Here is a 25736-nt window from a genome sequence, read left to right on the forward strand (position 1 = left end):
TTCCTCTTCTGCAAAATGCTGACTCATTCACTTCAGGTCTTGCTGGAACCCAGCCTGCATCACTGCAGCTTCCAGAATGTTTACATCCATCATGTCTTTTTAAGTGCTGAATTTTGTTTCCTGAAAGCACACAAGAAAGGGCAAGGCATCCATGAATGTAGCAAATAATGTGTTGTGTGAGCAGATGGTGCCAGTCAACGGGGAGGGGAAGGACTTACTAAACGCTGAGTGACAGAGTATTGGTCCTCCTGACCCTGGTATGGAAACATTTCAAATTGTCAGTCAGTGAGGAAAATCACTCTTAGCCTGAATTCCCACATAGGCTGGTGGGATTACTTCCTAGGATCTGTTGGATTGCTGGATTCATTGAAGGGAGAACCGGAAGAAGCTGCCAGAAATTTGTGGTGTTTCTGAGGGAAACCCTCCCTATGGCCCACCTTTTCCCAGCCCGGTTTGTTTGTTTGTTTGTTTTTAATTTATTATTATTTTTTTAATGTTTATTTTTGAAGGAGAAGGAGACAGAGTGTGAGTGGGGGAAGGGCAGAGAGAGGGAGATATAGAATCCGAAGCAGGTGCCAGGCTCTGAGCTGTCAGCACAGAGCCCGATGCGGGGCTCGAACCCACGGACCACGAGATCATGACCTGTGCCAAAGTCGGACACTTAACCGACTGAGCTACCCAGGCGTACCTCCAAGTCTGGTTTTAGATCCATTACAACCCACTGGGCAAACTCCGCCTAGATTCCAGAAGACCGGGCCCCTCCCTTGTTTAAAGACCATTAAAGGATGTCTTCAGTTTATGTTGGGTTAAGTTTTCCTCAGACCAAACCAAGTAACTCCCAGCTCATTCCCCTCCAGTTGTTCAGGGCTTTCCAGGAGCTTATGGGTTGTGGCTATCTAGGCCAGAGGGGACTCATCTTCTCCTGCTATCTCTTTAAAATGCCTTAATCCAGGGACGCCTGGGTGGCGCAGTCGGTTAAGCGTCCGACTTCAGCCAGGTCACGATCTCGCGGTCCGTGGGTTCGAGCCCCGCGTCAGGCTCTGGGCTGATGGCTCAGAGCCTGGAGCCTGTTTCCGATTCTGTGTCTCCCTCTCTCTCTGCCCCTCCCCCGTTCATGCTCTGTCTCTCTCTGTCCCAAAAATAAATAAACGTTGAAAAAAAAAAAAAAAAAAAAAGCCTTAATCCAGTGGTTCTCACACTTTGGAGGGGATTTGAGTCACCTAGAGAACTGATAAGGAAGAGGCCCAAGCTGGTTGAAGTAGAATAGGGCTGGGCTTTTGTATTTTTTACCAACTTCCCCAGATGGCTCGATATCTGCCAAAGTGTGAGAACCACTTCCGTGTGCTTTCTTGCCATTTTATTTGTTTCTTGGCTTGTATGTTCTCTTCCATTCTTTCTGGCTGTCCGGATGAAATTCAGTTCTCATGCCTAGACCTTGTCCCCACCCTCATCCTTTCTGCCTATCACACTGCTTACAATCCGGCTGTCCAGTGCTCAGCAAGCTCAGGCACTGTGCTAGGTGTGAGTTATAGAGTCCCCACCCCCATGGGGCTTCCAGCCAGTCAAGGAGACACATATAATCATGAGCCCCAAGAGGTGAGGCTGGGGGTTGAGCAGACCCACAGAGGACAGCTCTTGCCACGCTGGGAAGCAGACTTAGGTGAAGGTGTCCTGGTGGAAGAATGAGCAGGAATTGGGAATTCCCAATCAGTTGGGAAAAGGAGGGAGCAAGATAACTCTCGCTTTCTAGGTAGTAAGACCAGCAGGAGGCAAGGTAGGAGATGGCTGCACAGCTTTTTACGAGAATTTGAGGTATGTCGATAATGTGGAGAAATGTACATGAAATGTGAGTTCTGCTTTTATGACTCACGGTTTCCTTACCGAAGGCATTGATTACATCTGTTGTTGAAAAAAAGGCGTGTATGTTGAAGAGCTCAGGAGAAAATAGAATAGAGAGGTAGAATGTACGAATTTGATATCTTCCCCGAATTAAATGGTTCCACCTAAGGAAACAAAGAAGAAAATCCAGTTTATTTCTCTGTCTCCTTTGCTAATTTTTAAGCAATGTGAGACCAGGGAGCTTCTGTCTCTGTGTCCCTAGAATGTTAATGGGGCCTGGCATATAGAATGCAGTCAGTGAACGTGGGGTGAACGAATGAGTTTCAGATCCAGCTACTTTGACAAATCACCTTACCTCTCTGGGCCCGTTTCCTTAACTCAAAATGGAGGCTGATTGCTATAGATAATCTCTAAGATTTTATCCTACCTTACAAGTGACCACATATATCCCAATTGGTTGTTCTTGAGGCCCTGAAGTTCACACACACCTGTTTGGCTTTACCTGTTCACGCTCAGGCCAGCTCTGTGTCCTGCCCTGGAGAACCAGTTAAAACCCACAATCAGCCACCACTGAGCGAGTATGTGTCAGGGAAGACAATACACTAGGCATGGGAGGATGTGAAGTGTGTGTCGCCCGCCCACCCTTACCTTAGGAGAGAGTTTATCATCTAGCTAGAGAGATGAGGTAAACACATAGAAAAATAAGTTGCCTTAAGCTGAGAGAGGGTCAGAATGCGAATGTACAGGGTAACCAGAAGAGCTACTCTGAGAAGCAGCTCTGTGGCCAGTGTGTGTGTGTGTGTTTTATATTTAAGATTTTTTATTTTTAAATAACCTCTACACCCAACATGGGGCTTGAACTCACAACCTCGAGATCAAGAGTCTCATGCTCTACTGACTGAGCCAGCCAGGCGCCCCTGTGGCCAATGTGTTTTGGCCTCCAGTCACCATTCTCTGTCACCAATGGGCCCATATTGCAAGTTATTTTCTCCCTTGAATACCCTGTATTCATTCAGAGACATTTTGTTCCTTCCTATGTCATATCAGCCAAAGACTTCCAATTGGAAATTCAGACTAGCATCGAGAGATCCTGTGTTCTTCACACTGAGCTGATTGAAGTCTAGCCAAAGACAAAGAAACAAGCAAAGAAACAATGGCAATTATGATAGAGTTATCCTCTCTTGAACATTTGTCTTGTGCCAGCCATTATTTCATTGAATTCTCCTAAGTGTTCGAGGAGAGAACTGTTGTAAATCCCTATTTTCAGATGAGAAGATGAAACTTTAGCTTCGTGTTCAAGGTAGTAATTGTTGGAACTGGGACACAGAACCAGACCCAGACCACAGGCTCATGTTCTGTCCTGCTGTAAGCCTGTGCCTGCGGCTCTGTCCAGGGTAAATACATGATTTAGGACAGTGGTCGGCAAACTACGGTCTCGTGGGCCAAATCCACCTACCACTTAGTTTTGGGTGGCCTGTGAGCTAAGAGTAGGTTTTACATTTTTAAATGGTTGAAAAAAATTCAAGAGAAGAATAATATTTTATGACAGGTGAAAATTATATGAGACACAAATTTAATGCTTATAAATAAAGTTTGATTGGAACACAGCCATGGTCATTAGGTAATGCGTTGTCTGTGGCTGATTTGTTACTGCTATAGTAGTATGACCTGCAAAGCCTAAAATATATACTGTCTGGCCTTTTACAAAATGGCCTTTCACCGACATCTGATTTAGGGCATTCATTAGACTTTATGAGTTGTTGAAAATCACCTGTCACTTCCCATCTCTGTCTTTACAAGTCATGGACAGGCTCTGCTGGGCCAGCTCTCCCATAATCCAGTATTTTATGACTCAGAGTTCTCTTTTCATTGCCTGGATGTCAGATACAAGTGTCTACTTTGTGGCATCACTGACTTGATAATACCTGCCCCAGGTAATTGGTCAAGGTGCCATTTTATCAAAGATCAGTTTCTTGGAGAGGATGAAGGTATGGCTTTGCCTTGAAACCTTTTTTGGGGGTTGGTGATGGTTGTATTTAGCTTATTGTTAAAAGCTGACTGGAGAGGGGCACCTGGGCGGCTCAGTCGCTTGAGCGTCTGACTTTGGCTCAGGTCATGATCTCGCAATTCATGAGTTGAAGCCCTACATTGGGCTCCTTGCTGTCCGCACAGAGCCTGCTTCAGAAACTTTGCCCCCTTCCCCCTTCCACCCCTCCCCTGCTTGCATTCTCTCTCAAAAATAAATACAAACATTTAAAATAAAAAAGCTGACTGGAGGGGCGCCTGGGTGGCTCAGTCGGTTGAGCGACTGACTTCGGCTCAGGTCGTGATCTCACATACAGCTCGTGAGTTTGAGTCCCACGGTGGGCTCTGTGCTGACAGCTCAGAGCCTGGAGCCTGCTTCAGATTCTGTGTCTCCCTCTCTCTCCGCCCCTAACCCACTCGCATTCTGTCTCTGTCTCTCTCAAAAATAAATAAACATTAAAAAAAAATTAAAGAGAAAAAAGCTGATAGGGGAACAAAAAAACCATTGAAGTTTCCTGTGTTGTCTGGCTGTTTCAGTGATGTACTTTTTAATTAGAAGGCAATACTGTAGGCAGAAAAATCTGTGTAAGAACTGATCTGTCACCAGCACCTGTGAACTTTGAGGCCACCTTGAGACTGTTCTGGCACATGGGGAGAAGTAGGGCCTGAGTCCTGTGCCATCCACTAAACTGGGCCGACTCCACCCACAGTGTAGGGGAGTGGGGCTGATTGTGGGTTTGCAGAGAGCAAACCTGTGGCCTCAGTGCAGCTTTGGCTGGGGTGGGCAGGAGGGACCAAGAAGGCAGCCAGCCCGAGAATTGTAGCTCAAGTTCCTCTCATCACACGACAGAATCCAAGATGCCGGCTGGCCTGTCTCTGTTTTTCTTGCTTCGGTGTTAGCAGAAATATCTTCTGGTTCTGCTTTTTCTGTGCAAGCCAGCTTACCCCTCCCTGTGTGTCACCTCTCGGGCCCTCTGATCCCAGCTCCTGGGAGTGGTAGTAATTGGAATGATAGCTCACATTGCCTGTGCCCTCACTGTAGGTGAAGTATTTGCTGTGGATTATGTCACTTCAAATTGGCCACGGTAAACAGCAAATACTGTTTGTACCATTTACTTTTTCATTTTTCATTTTGTAATTAATTAATTTAATTAATTTTTTTGTTAGAGAGAGAGAGAGAGAGAAAGAAAGAATGTGAGCCAGGGAGAGAGATAGAAGGAGAGAGTTTTTTTGTTTTTTGTTTTTTGTTTTTTTGTTTTTTGTTTGTTTGTTTGTTTTTTTTAGGAGAGGAAGGGAGAGAGAGAGAAAGAGAGAGAGAGAACCCCAACCAGGCTCCACACTTAGTGTCAAGCCTGACGTGGGGTTCTATCCCACGACCCTGGGATCATGACTCTGAAATCAGGAGTCAGACGTTCAACCAACTCAACCTGAGCCACCTAGGTGCCCTACCATTTACTTTTTTATTTGTGAAACTTATCAGACGTACACAAATGAACTCCCATATACCCATGGCTCAGGTTCAGTACTTATCAGTAGTTCACCCCACCCTTGCTTCTGGTGGGTGTGGTTATTATTGTCGCCAAAGGGGACGAGTGTCTCCCTCAGGTTCACGCAGTCAGTAGGGTTGGACTCCAGAAGCACGTCACTGTGCTGTCCCACCTCTCAAGGACTGACGTTTGTTGCTGTGTGTAGAGGACCTACTAAGTGCCCTTCATTCTCCACATCAAACCTACAGAGTAGCTGGTAACTTACAGGTGAAAGAATTCAAGGAGTGTGGCCTTAAGGCTCCTTGGCTAAGATGTGGTGGTTGCCAGGCTTCACATCCGAACCTGATGCCATGTCCTGTTGATTTTTGACCACACCCAGTTCTCTCTCCCCCTCAATGCCACCATGCGGTGGGGGGATCAGTGGGGTGGTGGTTTGGCTCGTGGAAACCTCTGTTTGCAAAGCCTTGGAAGAACACAGAGTTACTTCAGTATGGTTCTGAGAGGGCGTGAAAAGCATCTGGGTCTGTGGAAATCACCACTGGCCCTGTGGCTTTTTGGCCAGAGTGAATAGGTCATGAAAGACCCCTTAGCTTTTCGTGGTCAGCTGAAGGCAAGGCTTGTGAAGGTGGAAGCTGGAACCTGGTGTCCTGATGTTTGGTCCTCTTCTAGGAGGAAGTGGGAGGGATGTGGGAGGCTGGGGAGTCAGGAAGGCATAGATTATAGATACACCCAGCTGGGTGGGGTGAGGAAGGAAGGATTCCATGAGGAACTAGCCTGACCATCGCAAGCGCTTGGTGAGTGGTGGCTATTAGCTATTTTTGTCTACACCCTAAGGTGGATGGGCAGTGCAGGGAGGAATTGGTGGGAGTTTTGGAGTGGTTTTATTATTCAGATGTAAAAGTAGGAAATTAAAGTCTTTAATGAAGGATCAGAACTCTCCACCCTGGTTTTTGCGTCTTTTTGGAGGTGGTGGTGGCATTGGGTGGTAGGTTGAGCCGGGGTGAGCAGAGAATTTAGGGGCAGGCAAACTGGTGCATTTTACATTCACAACATGTACATAATTCACATCTGGCATTGGCCAGAGATCTCTTCCTGAGAGAGAAACTTACAAAGTAAACAGGTCTTTAATAATTGCAACCCATGAATTTTGCAAGATGCCCTTCGATCAATAGTTAGAAACTCACATGTTTTCAGGGGTAGTTGGGAAGGTAAATAAATGGAATGGGCCGAATAATGAAAAATCACACTGCTTCTTGATCTTTCATATGCTCACGTTTGATAGAAAAAAGCCACAGATTGGGTACCGTGTTGCTTGGCAACTAGTATTTGCCCTCAGCATTGAGGTGATGCTGGTTGGGAGTGTGGTGAACTCGTAGGACTTAACCCACCAAAAGGGGAAGCTGACACTCAGATCCAGTTAATTGCTTCAATGTGACCGGGTAAGAAAGCCAGATCTTATTATTATTATTTTTTTTTAGAAGCTAAAAATTAGGATTTAAAAAATGCTAGGACTCCTAATTTTCACACTTTGTACCTTCTATATATACAATTTTTATTTGTCGGTTATCTATCAATAAAGTTGGAAAGCCCAATGGGGAAAAATAGAGCCGTGTTCTAAGGGACATAAATTAAACAAAACAAAACAGAACACTGTGGATTGAGTAAAACACGTCAGCGGGCTGGATTTGGACAATGACGCTCCCATTTAGGCCCTTCAGATGTATCATACAACGTGGAGAAGGGGTTCAGACAGGGGTTTGGAGCTTGCACTCTCACCTTCCCTTGAGATGAGGAGATGAACCCTTGCAAGGAGTCTACAGATTTGTGCTTTAGCCTCTGTGCTGGGTGATCTGAGTCCAGTTGCTGAACCATTCTGGGACTTACTTTCTCCCTTCATAAAGTCAAAGTTCGAAAACGAGTGTTTTCAAATCGTGTTCCTTGAGTTCCATCAGGGGGTTCCGTAAGTGTTTCATTAAAATAAGATACCTTGAACTTTAAAATAAATACATAACAAAACATTGCTTCCATCCAAGTATACATATATGTACATATACATGTATATATTTAGATATGTGTGAAATGTGAGACTTTATACATGTAGTTCTTCAGAAGATTCCTCTCGAAATAATAGTTCTGCTGCTAAAAATACCCATGGAAACTTCTGGCCTGGGATTTCCTCAGCTCTGCCTCTCAAAGTTCACATAGCCTCACCAAAATAGCCCTTCTGGTTACTTTGTGTTCTGTGCAACTGGAAGAGTTCATCATGCCTCCAGCTGTCCCAGGAGGGAAGAGATGAGCCAGCTGGTCTATGCAAGCTGGTTGGTGCCCATCCCTTCCATCGGAACCACACCTGGCTTTTCTGGGACACAGGGTTCTGGATTTTGCTGACCCTTCTCTGCAATCCCTTTCAATGACAGCATCAAGTTCAGAGAGTCACCTATTTGCAAAGGAGGCAGAGTAAGCCAGCTCCTTCTCGCCTTTGCCATGCTGCCTGTCCCTTGCCTTTTGGACTCTAGGGTGGAAACGGATGCCCAGCATGCATGCCACCTCCCAACGCCACACTTGTCTTCTGGGGAGTTTCCCATAAAGATATTTACTGCCTGGCTTCTGGGTTCAGAGGGAGAGCCCATCCCATCGACCATTTTCATGATCAATGATGTACCTTTCAGGGACCAGTTTTATAGTGCGCTGTTGGGGGTGATTTTCACCAGGGAGATAAATGAGAGTTAGGAAGAATGATGGCCTTTCAGAATTGAGATCCCTGCATGCACCAAATCCCATAAAATGCTGTTTGATTTAAAAAATTGCTTGAAGCAGTTCACATTTTAGTTAATTACGTCAGTGGGTAAAAATAACTATTGTCATATGGTGCGTGGGCTTGGTTTTAGAAGGATAAAGAGTCTATTGTTACCCATTGTGTTATTCAGCCACTTATTATCCATCCCTAAAAACCAAACGTGTATAATGGAAAACCTGAAGATTTGTCACTTGCTAAAATCCAGGCTTCTCTGTGAATTTACCCTCAGACTCTGCTCTTTTCGAGAGCAGTGCAGAAGCCTTCTTAATGGAGTCCGTTTAAATGCGTTGCTAGAACCTGTCCCCAGCACCCTTGGCAGGCAGGGGTTCGTGGCCGGCGGCCCTGGAGTCACTTGGGTTCCATAGTCTCAGTGGAGACTTGCTCAGGGACAAGCCAACTGAGTGCTCCTGGGAGGGGTTAAGGTACAGAACTTCCAAGTCAGGTAGACCTGGGCTAGAATCTTAGGCTTACTAGCTGTTAAGATGCTGGATCAGGACCTTCAGTTTTCCAGGGCTTAGTTTCTCCATCTGGAAAATGGGGATGAACACCGTTAGTGCCTCCTGGGATTGCTGTAAGGCTAGTTGAGAGCTCAATCAGTATCCTAACAAGTAGAGTCAACCAGCATTAAGTACCTGCAGGGAGTCCCTCTTTAGGTGGTGTTTCTACCACTCTTCCCTGACACATCGCCCTCAAGCCCCTTCAGACCCAAGTTCACAGTGTCCTTGGGCACCCCCTGCCTGGTTAGTGGGGTGGCTCCACATTGCACTGTCACGTGCTTTCCTGCCTCTTTTGTTTGGAGAGTCGGAACCGCCTTAAGTGCCCTCGGTATCTTGTTGCGGTGCAGGGTCTGGGGCAGGGTGGGTTAGGGGTGGGGGGAAGGCCTGGGCAGCAAGGACTGAAAGGGGCTCAGAATCTGGAGGCAGCTGGGGGCTGGAGCTTTCCTGAAGGTCATCAAGGGAGAAGGTCATCAAGGGAGCTGACAGGTGGCAGCTTCAGGGGTTAGGTGAGGTGGAAGACAGCTCTTAGGCTGGGAATCCAGAATCCTTGTTTTGTTTGAGCCTCAGGGAGATCTCAGATGTGGGATCTGTGTTGTGTATATCCTTCCACTATTTAAAAGTGATGAACTGGATGGTTTGGTGAGACTAGACCCCCCCCCCCACTCCCCACTCATGACTGTTGGGGGCAGTTGCACCTAAACCTCTTGGTCACCATGCTGGGCTGTGCTTACCATAGTCACAGGCTCTCAGAGGTGCGGGGACATGAGCCCTGTGGTGTGGATCGTTTGTGCACCCCTGCAGACCCTTGCCTGCTCATCTCCACCTTCCCTGCCACTGGGAGGAGGCTGACCTCCATGGGCTACGTCAGTGGATGCCCTTGACTTCTCCCAGATAGAGATGGGGGAGGGGCAGTCCCTCAACCCTTTTCCTTTCTTTCCCCATTGCTGCTGCCTTAGGATTCTTGCCCATCCCTTATTGGCTCCACTTACCCCCACCCCCACTCTTGTAAAGAGACTCTTAAACTGTGTTCAGTCCCCCCCACCCCCACCCCGGTTGAGTGTGCCCATTTGTCCCTTTCAGGATCCTGGTGAATATTAGCATGTTTTAGAAAGAATAATGTAGTGGTTCTATTTATTTTTCACCGTGTGTGCGTTGTAGGGAGAGGCTAGAGGAGGGGCAGCCAGGGGTGTGGATGAAGAAATAGGGCCTGGCTGTCACCTCTGGTGTTCATCACAAAGGGCCTTGATTTAGGTGTTGGCCTTTTATCCTCCAAATGAGGGATTATGGGTAGAGTCACAGTGACGCTCTGACAGGATTGAAGGGAAAATATACTGCAACAGATATTACCCTCTTCTGGCACTTTTAAAATTTTTGAAAGTGTATACCGAGCACTTCAAAAAATGAATATGGCCTGAGTTTTTCTGAGCCCTAGGAGGAGGCTGCTTCTGTTATTTAGGGCTTGGGGTTAAGAGGATTTGGTTTATGGTGGCCACAGTATGGAAGGGGGGAAGTCAAGGTGCTTTGGGCGAGGAAGCATCTTTAGGACCTGGCTACTGAGTGTACCGGTGGAGGGCGAAGGGAGGGAGGGGTCAGGTTATTCTGGTTATAGCCTGGGAGACAGGTTTAATGGGGCATTTACAGGGAGACTTGGAGAGAAGAGAATCCATATGTGTGTGCTTTGCTGTGAATGTAGGAGTAAAATTTATATGTAGAGGAGCTGGGGAGAATTTCAAAGTTTTAGGTAAATGCAGCTAATGACATCCTGTGATTTAGGCGTTGAGTAGAAAGAATCCACTGTTCAGAGTGGACCACTGATGTAATGGCTGCAGCTTTGGCTGCGTTGTGTTGGCATTGAGGGCAATGTTAATAGTTTGGTCTTCCGGGGGTCCTGGAAGAGGATCCTTATGCCTGGAACTGTAGTTTCAGGACCGGTGGTAGTTTCCAGAGAGAACGAGAACTTTGTTTGGCTCATCACATCGGCATAACCAAAGTGAAACAGGAACACATTCGGGGAGGGGAGTGATGAATAAGGCTGGAAGGCTCAACAGCCGGGGTCTGCTTCTTGGAAAAGAGTCTGGAGGTGACTCTGCTATTCAGTGTAGGATGGTCAGTTAATACCAGCCATCTGGTTGACCAGTAGGTTTCTACTGAGCCTGGGGAGTCGAGGTCAGCAGACTTTGAAGTCTGTGGCAGGATTGAAGATAGTATCTCATACTTTTTTTTTTTTTTGTATGTCCATATGTCTTCCTCTTAAATCAGTGAGCCTAATCTCTCATCTCAGTGATTGCTTCATTTGCCCAGCCATGGGGGCCTGCAGAAGTCTTGGGTCATCTGTATGGGGGATTTTGCAGAGGAGTAGTGAGAGAGGAGGGTGAGCTATGAGTACTCCATCTGTGTCTACATCCCAGGAGAGAAGGGGTTGGGGAAGCTTAGTGAAAGTGGTTGAGGTTGAGGTAGAAATCAAGACCTGCGTTCGGGTTTTGGTGCTTCTTCACTGGCTATGTGTCCTTGAGTAAGCCGCTCTCTACCTCTGGGCCTCAGTGCCTACCTCTGTAACTGAGCTGTTGCTCATTCATTTAAATGCTTTGCAGATATGAGTTTCAGATTGCCCGTTGGTTTTGTCAGTAGGATCTGAGCCTTGGTGTTGTCATCTGTAAAATGGGGATGAAAGTACCTTGCAGAGTTGCTCTGAAGATTTAAAGATGATGGTGATAGCAATAGCTGTTGAAGACATCACTTACTTTCATCCTTACTACAAGGCAGGCATGATTATCATCCCTGTTTACAGATGTAGCCCCGGAGGGACAGAGAGGTTAAGGTCCCTGCCCAAAGTCACAGAACCAGTAAATGGTGAAACTGAATGATTTCCCCCCGGGCAATCTGATTCCAGATCCTAAGCTTTTAACTGTGATTCCATGACTCTGCTCAGACAAGGGATGTAGAAAGCACACCTCAGTGCCTGGCACACAGTAGGTGTCCAGGAAACTCGAGTTCCTTCCTTTTTATCCTCAGAATGCGAAAGTGGAGGTTGCCCAGAGCGCCTTCGGTCAGGCAGTTTTGCCCAGCTCAGCTTTCTAATTTCCAGTTCATGGTGCTTTCTCCCTTTTCTTCTTTTCTTTTTTCTTTTCTTTTCTTTTCTTTTCTTTTCTTTTCTTTTCTTTTCTTTCTTTTCTTTTCCTTTTTCTTCTCATTTTTCATTTCATTTCATTTCATTTCATTTCATTTCATTTCTTTTTTTTGAGAGAGAGAGGGAAAGAGAAAGAATCTTAAGCAGGCTCCACGCTTAGCGGGAACCCCAACTCGGGGCTTAGTCCTACAACCCTGAGATCATGACCTGAGCAGAAATCAAGAATCAGATGCTCAACTGACTGAGCCACCCAGGTGCCCCCTTTTCTCCCTTTTCTAATTTTCCAAATCTTCTTTCCAAAACCTCCCTATTTATTACCGTCCTCTTCTCTCCCACCTCCGGCCTCTTCCTTCAGGAAGCTTTCTTTCCCTTCTTCCTTCTAGTGGCTGAACTTGATCATACAAAGTTACCTTCCTACTATCTTAAAAAAAAATTGAGATGAAATTCATGTAACATAAAATTAACCATTTAGAAGAGTATAGTTCAGGGGCACTTAGTACATTCAGCGTGTTGTGCAACCACCACCTTTATGTAGTTCCAAACATTTTTATTACCCGAAAGGTGACCCTGTACCCGTTAGCAGTCATGCTTCCTTTTCCCTCTTGCTAGCCCCTGGCGACTACTGGTCTTCTCACAGCCTGTTTCTATGGATTTCCCTTTTCAGGACATTTCCTGTAAGTGAAATCAACATATGGGCCTCTATGTCTGGCTTCAATTTCATGTAGCATAATGTTTCTGAGGTTTATCCACGTTGTAGCATGTACCAGAATTTCACTCCTTTTTATGGCTGAATGGTATTCCCTTGTATGGCTGTACAGCATGTGGCTTATCCATTCATCTGTCAACGGACATTAGGTTGTCCTCCACCTTGGCTATTGTGAATAGTGCTGCTGTGACACCCACTCCTTTTTATGGAAGCTCTACTCCCTCATTCAGCTTGGGTTCAGGGGCTGTGACTTCTGGCATCCCCTGAGTCCTAGCCACAGGGCAGGCTCACTCATAACCCTTTCATGGATGGGTCTGCTGAAGCTAGGAGGGAGACGCCTGGGAGCCTCGGATGAGAAGGGGACAAACATTGGAGTCTGATGTGCCGCTGGCACCAGGCTTGGCCGTGCACGCTAAATCTAGCTCAGTTTCTGCCCCTGGGGGAGGTAGGGAGGAGAAGAGAGTTTTATCTCCAGCCTCAAGCACCTGTTTTCATCTCTCCTTCCTGTGCCTGGGGCAAGTGACACCAGCCGGGAAACTCAGTTGTGTGACCTCGGGTTGTGTACTCTGAGCCCTTGTGTCCCCATCTGTAAAGTGGGGAGTATAATTTCTATTTTATAGGGTTGTTTTGGGGATTCAGTAAAATGGAAAGCTTCCTTCTTTTTCTATCAGGATTTAGGGTCGCTGGGTTAGGGAGCAGTTGTGGAAGGGCATTTGAATACAGGATGATTTCTGTGGATGCCTTCTTGATTAGTAATCACTAGAGTTCTTCTGGATCCTCTTAGAAAGGGAAGGAGCAGAGGTTACTCTCATTGTGTTTAGCTGGTACTGCTGGGAAGTTGTCCCCAGCTTCCTCTTTTCTGCAGTTAACTTTCATGGTTGGTGTGTGAACCTGTTTCACCTCCTGGTACAAGTAGGCTTGGAGCTAATTTTAGAAGGATGAGTTTTCTGTTGATTGTATTGTTTTATTTTATTTTATTTTATTTTATTTTATTTTATTTGAGAGAGAGTGAGCGAACATATGAGCAGGGGAGAGGGGTAGAGGGAGAGAGAGAATCTTAAACAGCCTCCATGTTCAGTGTGGAGCCCACAAACCATGAGATCACGACCTGAGCCAAGGTCAAGAGTCAGACGCTTAACTGACTGAGCCACCCAGGCGCCTGGATTGTATTCTTTTAAAAACTAATCACAAAGTTTCTCCCATGCCAGGTGTCTTGTGGGGGTGTTGTTTGCAAGGGTCTTTTTCTCCTGTGATCAGTGCAAAAGTTTAGGGGTCCGGCAGACCGGGGCTTACATCCTGGTTTTACTTCTCCCTGACCAGCTCTGTGACGCTGGACGACAGATCATTGGCCTTTCAATTTCTTCATCTGTAAAAATGAGGGTTCACGCGAAAACTAGCTACCTTTGTTGTTATTGTGCCAACCAGTGTTCTTTTGGTTTTAAATATTAGACAACCCCAAATGAAAGGGAGGTTGCATCTCCCTAGGCAAGAAGGCTCGCGGTAGGACAAGCGTACGATGGGTTGATTTAGTAGCACGAGGATCCCGGTGTTTGCCCCTTTCTCCTCATCAGCCATCCTCAGCAGGTAGGCGATTTCTCCCCTCCTTGTCACACCGAGGCTGTAGCAGCTCCAGGCATCACGGGCAGATCCGATGAAGTGCGGCAAACTAGGATGGCGTTTTCTTCCATGTAATTCCTTCTTCTTAGTGAGCAAGCTTTTCCCTCGGAAGCCCCCTAATGACTTCTCTTGTGTCCCTTTGTCTCGTGTTTTAGTCTGGGCTTTTTAGGTCCCCTGGGTCCTGAGGAAAGGATTGAAGTGTTGACGCTTTATTTAGGAAGTCAGGCCCAGTGAGGTCAAGATGAAGGAAAAGAAGGGGGAGTGAGGCCAGGGAAGATGGAAGCCGTGTGATCGTTTCACGCTGAGCCGCGAAGAGACACGGCTGGTGTGTTTGTGTGGCACATTGAGGGGGGCTGCCGGGAGAAACTGTACCCCGATTTGTCAGGAACACTCTTCACTTCACTTGCTGGAGTTTTTGGAGGGTAGAAGGAAGAAAGGTTTTGACGTTGATAGCTTTTGAAATTGATATTTAAACCTTCCCTAAGTCCTGGTATATTTCTCACCAGTTGCTTTACATCGGGAGGCAGGGTGGCCGGTGGTTAAGGACATGGCCCGTGAGTCAGACTGCCTGGGTTCAAATCCAGACGCTGCAGCTCACTGGCCCACGAGGGATCTGCTCCTACATTTAGGGTTATTGGGAGGATTGAGTGAGTTAATGTCTGAAAGCACTTGAACAGTGCCTGACAAGTCAGGCTCTGTGCATATTGATGGTGACCCTTGCCCTTTCACCTCTAGAACTCAGAGCTGTTTGTCCCATGTAATGATCATCAGCCAGTCAACGTTTACTGAGTCTAGGGCTGTATAGGACACAGATCGAAAGGCACAGACACTCTTTGCCTTCTGTGTACGCCCTCCTCTGACTTTGGCCTTCCGTGTACGCCCTCCTCTGACTTCCTTCTGCGAATGGTACCTACCTTAGGGGCACCTTCCGTCTGTCCTGTCATTTGATTCAACGGTCTCTCTCAGCCGTGAGCCCCGCAGGGCACAGAGGCTGTCTCTCTGTCTGTCTGTCTGTCTGTCTGTCTTAGCTCTGGGGCTTTACACTGCACTTGGCACCTGCAGGCGCTTGAGAATTGCTTAGTCAATGACCTGTCAGTACTTTCTACTCTACCTTGAAGGACTTATTTACAGACATGTCTTATTCCCCTTGCTTTCCTAAAAGCAGTTAGAGACCAGGCCCCGATCGTCAATGTTTGTAGGCGCTGTTTGGGTGGATGGTTGACTGCATGAATCCCAGTTCAGGATACAACATGTAGAGGCATATATGAAGATATGAAAAGATAATAACACTGCAGAGGGCTGGGACAGGCCATTTTAGGGTCTTGAGGTCAGGTAGTTTATGTTTTCCAACTGCTGGGTGGAAAAAAAGAAAAAAAAAGAAAAGAAAAAGCTTGCTGCCTGTGCTGACTTGCTTAGCAACCTGCTCCTCGTCTTTCTCTCTCCTGTGGTCCATCCAGGGACTAGTGGATTGATGCCTGGCATGGATGGTCGGCAGGGCTGGAGGCAGGAAGATGAGCTGAAAGAGTGTAGGCCTGAGACGAAGAGGGGCTTGAGGGGGTAGGGTGGGGGTGGAAATGGAAAGCATGGGGGGGCGGTGGGTGGGTGGGTAGGAAAGGAGAAGCAACAGGTGTGGGCCCTGAATTTCGTGGGGTGTGAAGAATGAGGAGGAAGACTCCGCTTCCTTTGGGGATTGGTGCCTGGGCCCCTGGAAGATAGGGTGGCGAGCAGATCTTTTTTTGCATCTGCCTAACCCGTGAGATGAAAGTGAATGTTGTCTTTGCCTTCCCCATTTGGTAAGCCCGAAGGATATTTCCTTTGGGTTGGGTTGAGTGCTTAGGCTCCTGGCCGTGTCCCGCCTTGGCCTTGCTGTAGGACCTTGGGCAAGTGTGTTTCCACCTGTAGGCCTTAGGGGATTACTTCCTTTCCAAAACAAGAGGCTCATTCTTTCCTTTAGTGTCATTTACTGAGTGCCTACTGTATGCACCATTCTAGGCATGGGCACAGACGAGGTTTCTGTTCTCATGGAGCATACATTTTCGTTGGAGGAGGCTGAAGATAATTGAGGTAAATTGCCAAGGAGGAAACATACTAGTGATGTGATGGAGAGTGAGAGGTGCTAATTTCCGCTGGTTGGTTGGAGAAGGACTGCCTGATGAGGTGGCATTTTAGGCCATGACACAGGAAGGTCTGGGGCAGAGTATTTTTGGAGAAAGGAATCAATGTGTAAAGGCTGTAAGAGAGAACCAGCCTCAGGAACAATGAGAAGGACGTGAGGAGATCATGGGGGATATGTAGACTGTGGTTAAGACTTGGGGTTTTATTTAAGGGTGATGGGAAATTGGAGGACATTTTTTCCACTAGAATCCCTTTTGATTATTTTCCTCTTTACGAGGGCCATACTTTTAAAAATCCTGTTAACCAAAAAAGTGTGCTTACTAAACAATAGATGTACAACTTCAAATTATTTTAGGTTTTTAAAGTATGGGGAAATAATTTATGGATCATGATGCGTATCTTTGAGGATCCTCCGGGTATCTAAAGGTGGCAGATTGAGACACTCAACTGAATAATCTTGAAGGTTCCTCTGTTTCAAGCATTCATGCTTCCCAAAGCTGCATGCCATGTAATTAAAAAAAAAAAAAAAAAAAAAATTACGCCACCTACCGACAGAAGGAAGAAGGTGAATTTTTGCACAAGGAAAATCCCAAACCCAGTAGATTTCTTCGGTTGTGCACCTGGCTTTACATTCTGTACATGCGACCTGAAAATGGCTGTGGGGAGGGGGTGTTATGGTCCTGCTTTCCTTTTTGCTTCCCTAGAGAATCTTGATTGTGCGTCTATGTCCCTGTGCATCAATTCATGATGCAGTGGCAGGGGAGAGGGCTGACCTGGGAGCTGCCCCAGTATTGGATGTATGTGTGGGGAAGAGCACTGGATGGCTCGGCCTCCATATAACTGAGTTAATCCATTGTTTGTAACTGACCTCTGGTTTCACTGAGTTCCCTTATTCAGTGTCCCCACACCCTAGTCCCTGCCAGTAGGCCTTTTTTAATGTAGTCGTTAACACCCCATCCCTATCATTAAATTCTCAACTGCTTTATTCCTGATTTGCATTTTCCGTGGTGAATGAATGCACTGACTTCCGTTTTTTTTTTTTCTGTTACAGATGGTGTGCGCAGGTGACGGTAAGTAGCACTTCCCTGTCTTCTCTTGTGTTGTTCGTTATCGCCCCCTGCTGGACACAGCATCATTAACAGCAATGTGAAAATCACAGAAAATGCAAATTTGTTCAAACTCTTAGTTTCCAGTTTTATTTTAGAAGTGGGGTGAGTGTGGAAACAGCACGGGAAAGAAAGAATTCAATCATTTGCGCAACTTTGACAAAAATTTTCTATTTTCTGTGATTTTTACTTTCCCCAGCCTACATCTGTGGGTGATTTTTTAAAGACTTTGTTGTCACAATGCAGTATGATTTATATTTATTTTATGTGCTGTTTTCCTATACATATTTTTTGGGGCTGATACATTGCTCCATGATTTTTAAAAGTGATATACAGGGTGTATGTAACCTTTGGAAAACCAGACGTAACCTCCTATATATTTTGCTTCCGTGTGGAGGGCTGAGTTCCAGTTGCTAACTAGTGTTGGCCCATTGAAGTTCTCCCTAGTCTAGAGTAGAATGAGAAAACTAAGACTATGATAGTAAGATTTAAGTGATGCTAAACATATTTAGTTGAAAGCACCATATATTCTGGGATTATGTCCTTACTATTTTTTTGGTCATTATTTGTTTCTATAAGAAATAAATATAACTGTATTTGGTAGTTAAAAAAATGTACCTTTTAGCATAAATAAAAATTGGTAGCTCTTGTCTGTCCTCAAAATTTGGGGACTTTTTTTTTTACCTGATTGGTAAGATCCCAAAGTTTGTGAACCACAGAGATAAAATAATTAGAATGTTCTTCCAGTGCCACGCCAAGGGGGCAGATCTTGCTGAAACCTTGTAATAAAGGCAATCTCAGTTAATAACAGTGATTCTGCAAGGTCTGTACAAACAATGAGAAGAGCTCTGCAGTTGCTTTTTCTTGCTTGTTAATCGGTTTGGTAAATAAACTGGTAGGTACCTTGTGTAGCCTTGAATCATCGGTGCCAAAGAAGAAAACTTACGTGCATGGAGAAAAGGGGGCAAAGGGGAGATGAGAGAACTGTGATTCGTTTTAAAAATCATAATGAAAACCTGTTGTACAGCAAGTATATAGTGGGAGGTGCCATTTTATTAGTTTGGGTGACCACTGTATCTGACTGCTCAAATCAGTCACAGTTTATCACTGAAAAGTTTCCTGGTGTCTTACTGAGATGGATTTCAGTGGCTGTAGATGTGACTGATACCAGATCACAGCTGAAGCCTAGAACATGGGAAAGAAAAATGAAATGCAAACTAAAAAGTCTGTGAACCATTGCTCTAAAATGATTAGAATGTTCTCCCAGGGCTTTGAGTAAAATCACATGCTAATGACCAACAGGATGGGATTCTGAACTCAGATGTTTTACAATGTCCAAATCCAGTGACTTTGGTTACCATATTATAAAAATAATCCTTTATGTTAAAAATAGTTTATTAGAGCTGCCAATAGAGGAGCTCCAGAATGGGAGGCTTTAAGGGACTGATTCTAGGTCACAGAGGTAAGGGACAGAGTGGGCCCGTATGTCTAGTTCTGAATTCGAAGACCAGCTCTTTTCTCCTTATGTTATTCTGTCTCATGCCATCTTTGTGCCCCAAAATGGCGGAGCTTCCTCCTAGTATCAGGGTTTGGCAAGAAAGTTATCTTCTGCACCATGTAAAACCTCTCCACACACAGTGTTTTCTAAGAATGGCGAGAGACTCATTTAGCATCTTAACGTCTTTTTTTTGTATCAGCTCCTGTATAGATTTAATCTGTATTCAAGTGACAGCCAACATTGCCAGTCTCTGTCATTTTGGTCTCTGTTTTGCAGCCTTCTGTTTCACTAACACACACGCATGCATGTATATATATATATATATATATATATATATATATACATATACATAAATGTATCTACAGTTAGTTTGTGGGAAGAAAGTCCAGGAGGAGAAATAGAGGGAAATGAAATTCTGTGATTGCACAATTCACTTCTGAAAAGTAGAGATGCAGAGCAGTCCTGACTGTTATATTTCTTTTTTAAATATAATTTTTTCTTTCCTCTTTTGGGAAACCATATTAAAATAGAATCCTTGTTTGTGTCTGACGTTGAAGCTGTGTCCATCAGTCCAACCAGTGTGGCCCCAGCATGGACAAACACGGACTCAGCTGCTTCTACGTACACGCACACAGAAGGTGAAGGTCAAGCTGGGGATAACACCACAGGCTTTAGCCCAACAGCTTCATACACATCCTTCACCACTTCAGAAACAGTCAGTAAGACTTGGGCAGATTCCATGGTCGCAAATGATGTGACAGGTAAGATGAGCTCCCAGGAATGATCGTGAGACGTTCCTTTTCACCCTGTATCCTAGAGCCTTGTCCATTCACCTTGCCTGTGGGGGAGAGATTGGTTTTCGTTAATGGTGGAAGGGGAGGAGAAAAGATGCCATATTGGTTCAAGCCCAGGAGTTCAGGTGATACCTGAATCATTACCTGATCAATGCGGATCATTTGGTATTCAGGTCTTGGGTGCTTTGGGAGGTTTTAAGTAGGTCCACTTTTAAAAATCTTTTGCTATTATTGGCTAGTATTTGCTTTTCTGCTAAGACTTGGGAGCAGTGACCCCATTAGACATGTGTCTTGATGGTGTCTGTAATTAGTAGGCTTTTCTTAAGCCTGGCAGGGAAGTTAATGCTGTTTATATTCTCAGGAGTATTTGCCGGGCCTGGAAGTTTGGTGTGCTTTATAGAAGAGCGTGTGCTTCAAATGAAATGATAGCCCAGTGACACTCGCTTAGGTTTAGATTTTTATTTAGCTTAGATGTCAGTACCCTGAGGCACGTGTTATAGCTGCAGATTTAGCTCTCTCCCTTTTTTTTTTAAGCAGAAAAGAATCAAAAGTACAAAAAAGAGACAAGAAGCTCTTTTAAGCTGGGAAGAACCAAACATTTAAAAATGAGCTCTTCTTTTGGTTTTCTGATCTGGGGATGTGATCTCTTTGGCTGGTGAGGCCCTGGAAGCCTGATGTCTTGGAGCCCATGGCACCTTCTGTACATGGAACAGGCAAATGAAACCGTCGGTTTTCAGCAGGCTTTTTTTTTTTTTTTTTCAAGCCAGGAAACTATTTCTTTAAATAAAATCTTGCCTGGAAGCCCCATAAGGAAAAAGAACTGGAGAGAGAGGAGAGAGGACCCATAGGAGTGGGGTGTCATCAGTACCCTCAAAAAACTCTTGTCGCTCCGTAGAGCACAACTTCAGAGGCAAAAAAAAAACCCCTACGATAGAGGTTTGCTCTATCGTGAAAGAGAGGGGGACAGGTGGAGAGGGCAGGGAGAAGATGGAAGAGAATGAAGGAGGAAAAAGAAGATAGAATTTGGCAATGGTGATGGGGATGAGATGACACAGGCCAGAGGAGGTGGGAAGGTGGCGGGAAATACCCAGCCTGGTTGCTGAGCCCCTCACTCCACCTGAAAGCCCCCCGGGACAAGGCCTTCCTCATCAGCTACTATTTATTGGTCGTGGACTAAGTGCTTAGTTGTTTTTTTAAAATTAAAAAAAAAAACCCATTTTTAAAAATGTTTTTATTCAATTTTGAGAGAGAGACATGGACAGAGTGTGAGCAGGGGAGGGGCAGAGAGAGAGAGAGGGAGATAACCCTAAAGCAGGCTCCAGGCTCTGAGCTGTCAGCACAGAGCCAGACCTGGGGCTTGAACCCGTGAACTGTGAGATCATGACTTGAGCCAAAGTGAGACACTGAACCGACTCAGCCATCTAGGCACCCCTGCAGTTTGACAATTTTGAAGACAGTTTCAAAGACTCTCAAATCACTGTTGAAGTTAACTGTTGTGGAGCAGAGCAGAGATCCTAAAAATCTTTGGTTACAGGTTTATTCTTTTCTGTATCATTTCCTGCTGTGAAATGATGGACTTGCACAGGACCCTGATATAAAAAAAGTATTTTTAGTGAGTCACATTGGAACATCAGTGACCCCAGTCATTCCCAATGAAAGGTGACTGCAAATACCTTGTTCCATCAATGCCCATTGTGTGTTTTTTAAAATAGAGCCGAGTCAAGTTTCTGATCTTCGTGTTTCCTTCGTGGGTGTGACGCAAGTTGCTATTACCTGGAAGAATGGCAATGACACTGCCACCTGCTGGATGCTCTTTGAAGGCGTCGAAAGTTGTAAGGAGTTGCCTCAAGTCTTGGTGGTCAACGTATCACACCTGACACCAGGGGTTCGACACAAGGTCACCCAGTGTCTTTCAGAATCAAATGAGGAAGGGAGAGAGTCCTCGGTTACAGATAGTGGCTTAGGTGAGTTACAAAAGTGCCATACTGGTTTTGACTTTCAGTAACTTAATAGTTTTAAGAAATATTGTTCTTGTACTTGTATAGAGTTTTAGAATTTCTAGAGGGCTTTGCTCCAGACTGTTAGTTTTACCCCACATCTGTATGAGGAAGGAGGGAAATGTTCTTATTTTACAGGTCAGATCATTGGGGTTCAGAATGGTAACAGGGGCTGAAGCTTTCTGAGTCTGGCATCCCGGAAAGGAGCTGGCCCCTTTAGCTCTTTAAACTTTCAGTTCAACAAATACTAGATGCATTAACCCAAGTAGGGCCATCGGATGAACTTGTCACATCTGTTGCGAAAAGCGAAACTTAGCAAGCGAGGCTAGCAGATGTCTTCTGCATTGGCAGTGGAGTAGCCATTTACAGATTTGAAGCATTTTCAGAGGCAGCCCTGTGAATTGAGAAGAACAAGTGCTTAATCCCCATTTTGCACTTCAGGAAATAGTACTACGACGGGGGTGTTCGGATTGTTGACCACAACTGACAGAAACCAGACTTTAAATAGCCTGGGCTAGAAAAGCAGCTTGTTGGCTCATGTCTGCTTTCCTGCTGTGGGCAGTAAGGCCCTGGAGCAAGAGATGAGGGGACTCCCGTCTCCTCCGCCTGCCTCCTTCCATATCGGCCTTGACTTCAGACTGGCTCCTGCCCCAAAGCTCAGGGAGAAATGGCCACCAGCAGGTCCCGCAGTTCACCTCCTATCAGAAGGGGTCTGGCCCAGGGGAGAAATTCCTGGAGTGAGATCAGATTAGCCAGGTTTGAGTCCAATGGCCGTCCCTAGATGACCACCTTTGGAGCTGGGTGGGAGACGATTTTCTTGAAAGAAGGGGAAGAGCTGAAAACAGCCGAGTTGGAAAGAGAAGGGGGGTGGTACGTGGGATACAAGTAGAGAGCGAAAGAGCTGCTGAAAATCAGGGTCCTTCTAGGAGGATGTGTCTCTCTGTGGGGGAGGAAGGGAAGAATTTGTGGTGTAGTAACTGTGGGTGCTGCCTGACGTGTCCTCTTATGGGGAAGGTGCTGTGGGCGGACAGGCATGTGCTTCCGTTGCAGTTAATGTATTTGACTTTTGTGATGGAAGTAGATGCCAACGCCACGGAGAGCTTCTCCCAGCAACCCCGGAACCACACGGCCCCCGTGTCTGGATACCAGCTCAAACGTGTGGACCTGTCTTCGGACCATCTTCTGACCGGAGACACGGAAGTCCTGATTACGGGGTTGGTGCCCAACACGCAGTACTGTGCCGCTGTCTATTCTCAAGCAGCAGATGGCACAGAAGGAGGGCCCCAGTGCATAACGTTCAGGACGGGTATGTTGAATTTTGTAGAATGTCTTCAGCCCTCGTTTTCCAGCACCCACTTTGGTCTTCTGTGATTCTCGTCTCTCCGGTATCTCTTGCTTCACAAGTACTTGTGTTGTCAGAGGGAGTTTTCTGGAAGAGATTTCGGACAGAGCAAATCCAGTGAGTTTCTTCTTAACTCCATGGCCAAGACGCTTCTTTCTTTCAAAAAGCTCACTAACGCGTATCGGGCAGCTGCTACGTGCAGACGCGAGGTGCTACCTCGTGTCTTCCTTTCGTGTCTCTGCACCCAGGCCAGTGGGACAAGCTGGTGTAATATTTTTCTCTTATAATTAGCTATTCTTCTTGTCATTTGTTGGTTAAGTATTTTCCCCTTCAGGTAAGAAAATGAGGTGTTTTTTGTTGTTGTTGTTGTTGTTGCTTGTTTTGGGGTTTTTTTTGTTTTGTTTTGTTTTGTTTTTTGACCTCCCCTCCAATGCATGCTGATCTTTCTGTGGAAGCTTGTTGATATGTGCATTGCTCTTCCTACCTATAATTTAATGGTATTTCCGCTCTGTAAACTGACCAATATTTGGAGGTGTGTCGGATTGGTGCTGACGAGGGGGCAAAGAAATGCATGGTTCCTTCCTAAGGGGAGTTCAGGATAGATGGGGAGTCGAGAGAGACATCCACGCATTGACAAGTCCATGGTCAGGCCCCATGGGCTCAGGAATAAATGCTGCACCAGTGTCACCCTCAGGGACTTGGTTGAGGCAACACGAACTCCCACTCTGGTTACCTGACCCAAAAATATATCTGTTCTCAAAGGCTGTCGGAGACCCATAGAATGGAGGAAGAACGGGTGCGGGCTGGGGGATACAGGGCAGAAAATAAGACTGGGATCCAGGAATCTCTGGGAGGCTAGTAACACCTGGTTACTAGCTGGGACCTGGTAACACCCTCAGGAGTCCGAGTCCCAAGATGGAGACGCTGTCACGTTCGTGATTTCTGGATGGCTGCGTTGGGGAAGGGAGTGTGGTCCTCCGGCTTCTACGTGGATGACGAGCACTTCCTCCCCCCAGGGGGGATTTGGTGCTGTTGGGTGCCGCACAGGTGACACGTGGCCACCGTCCACTGCAGCTGCCCCCTGAGTGCTCTAGACAGTGGAAGGCTGGAGCACGATCTTAGCATCAAATCCCAAGGGAAGGCCTCTTCTATAGGCAGGATTTGAACTTGCTTTGAAGAGAGACTAGGATTTGGATAAAGGGAGAGAGGGAGGAAGACATGTCCACTGAGGAAACATTATGAATGAAAGTGCAGGTGGTGGACCCCGAGGTATGAAGGTAGAGAGGTGCGAGGAGTGGGTGACAGCTCGAGGACCCTGGTAATTCTGGAGGGGTCGGCTTCGTTCCTAGAGAGTTGTGATTGTATGCTCGTGAGTCGGGTGTCTCTGTCAGAGGCAGTTACTAGCCTGGCCATGTCACTTGCAGGGGCTGGACAGTCTGGGCAGGATGCCTATGACAGGTTGTGTCTGTAAAGAATTACTGCTTTTCCCTGTGTCCACCTTGAAGGAGGGTCCACTTGTGCCCTCCTTTCTTCTTTCCCGTTCTACCGGTGATGCCAGTGTGTGGGTGAGGAGGGGAGGACGTAGCTATAGGAAGGGCCGCTTGGCTTCTGGGGACCCTCAGTGACCCAGCAGGTTGGCAGGTGGGAGGGCTTGGTGTCTAGAGGGTGGGGCAGGAGGAGGAGGAAGAAGGGGCCCTTCAGGGGTGCCTTTGACAGCGGTGGGGCCGTCCTACACACAAGATGCTTGTGCAAGAGGGTGAATGGGCCCCTCGCTGAGCAATGTACCCCAGGGCTGGCTCCATCCAGAGGATGAGCCCTTTGCCTGACTTGCTAAAAGGGGTCTTGTGGGTTAGCGTGGGCCTCTGGTTCCCTGCTTTTAAAGCTGTCTGAACAGAATTAAATAGTGATTGCAGGGGCACCTGGGTGGCTCAGTCGGTTAAGCATCTGACTTCGGCTCAGGTCATGATCTTGTGGTTCCTGAGTTCGAGTCCTACATCGGGTTCTGTGCTGACAGCTTGGAGCCTGGAGCTTGCTTCAGTTTCTGTGTCTCCCTCTCTCTCTACCCCTCCCCTGCTCACGCTGTGTCTCTCTCCCTCTCTCTCAAAAATAAATAAACATTAAAAAAAATAGCGATTGCATCTTAGGCTCTCAGATATATGGATACACATGGCCTGGTTTGTGTGAACTGTCCTAGCACTTGATAAGTAATAATCATAGTAACTTTAACCCTCTCTGTGTGGCATGTGTGTGTGTATATGTGCATATCTAGATGTATATACATGCACACAATACATGTCTCGCACCAAGCATTTTTCAAGCATCTCGTTAGGTGGGATGGGGTTAAGGAAATCATCAGAGCACGTTGAGACACCTGAGATTAGTCGTGGTAGGAAGTCACCTCTAAGGCTGATGAGCAAGAGGAAGAAGGGGTGCTTCTGGAACCTGGTGGGGGCTGGGGCAGTGGAAGAGGCAGCCTTGTCAGAACAGGCAGCCCGAGCAGAGGCCTGTGGGAGAAACACTTCACTGCTTACTCCTCTGCTTCCAGGTCGCCTGCTCACATTGCTTGCAGGTGGAACCCAGTCCCACGGCCTCTGGCAGGGCCCCTCCTTCCTGCCCGCCGCAGTGATGCAGCATGTAGGGGTCAGCCTTCCAGGGCACAGAGCAGGCAGGGGATGGACAGCATGGATTGGGAGGGTAGGATGGGTCAGTGGCAGATTATTAGAGCTCTGTGTTATCTTTTCTCGAGGTTAGGAATGTTACCCCCATTTTGCAGATGAGGAGACTGAGCT

At 46.4% G+C, this 25736-nt stretch overlaps 1 protein-coding gene across 6 annotated transcripts in view; it reads left to right on the forward strand.

Annotated features, from left to right (window-relative positions):
* Positions 1-25736, forward strand: part of PTPRJ (protein tyrosine phosphatase receptor type J) — a 173347-nt gene that overhangs the window by 101705 nt on the left and 45906 nt on the right. For 3 of the 6 annotated variants that reach the window (XM_047071633.1, XM_047071637.1, XM_047071636.1), the window contains 4 exons: positions 17262-17280; positions 19345-19575; positions 21321-21572; positions 22684-22911. In XM_047071633.1, coding sequence (XP_046927589.1) covers positions 17262-17280; positions 19345-19575; positions 21321-21572; positions 22684-22911 — 730 coding nt within the window. The remainder of the gene's footprint in view (positions 1-17261; positions 17281-19344; positions 19576-21320; positions 21573-22683; positions 22912-25736) is intronic. The other 3 variants (XM_047071635.1, XM_047071638.1, XM_047071634.1) reach the window with 2 other exon arrangements.

The sequence above is a fragment of the Lynx rufus genome, unplaced genomic scaffold (genome assembly GCF_022079265.1).
Source record: "Lynx rufus isolate CCGP_SWC_20201006 ecotype Redwood Valley unplaced genomic scaffold, mLynRuf1.p SCAF_9, whole genome shotgun sequence".
NCBI classification, from domain to species: Eukaryota; Metazoa; Chordata; class Mammalia; order Carnivora; family Felidae; genus Lynx; species Lynx rufus.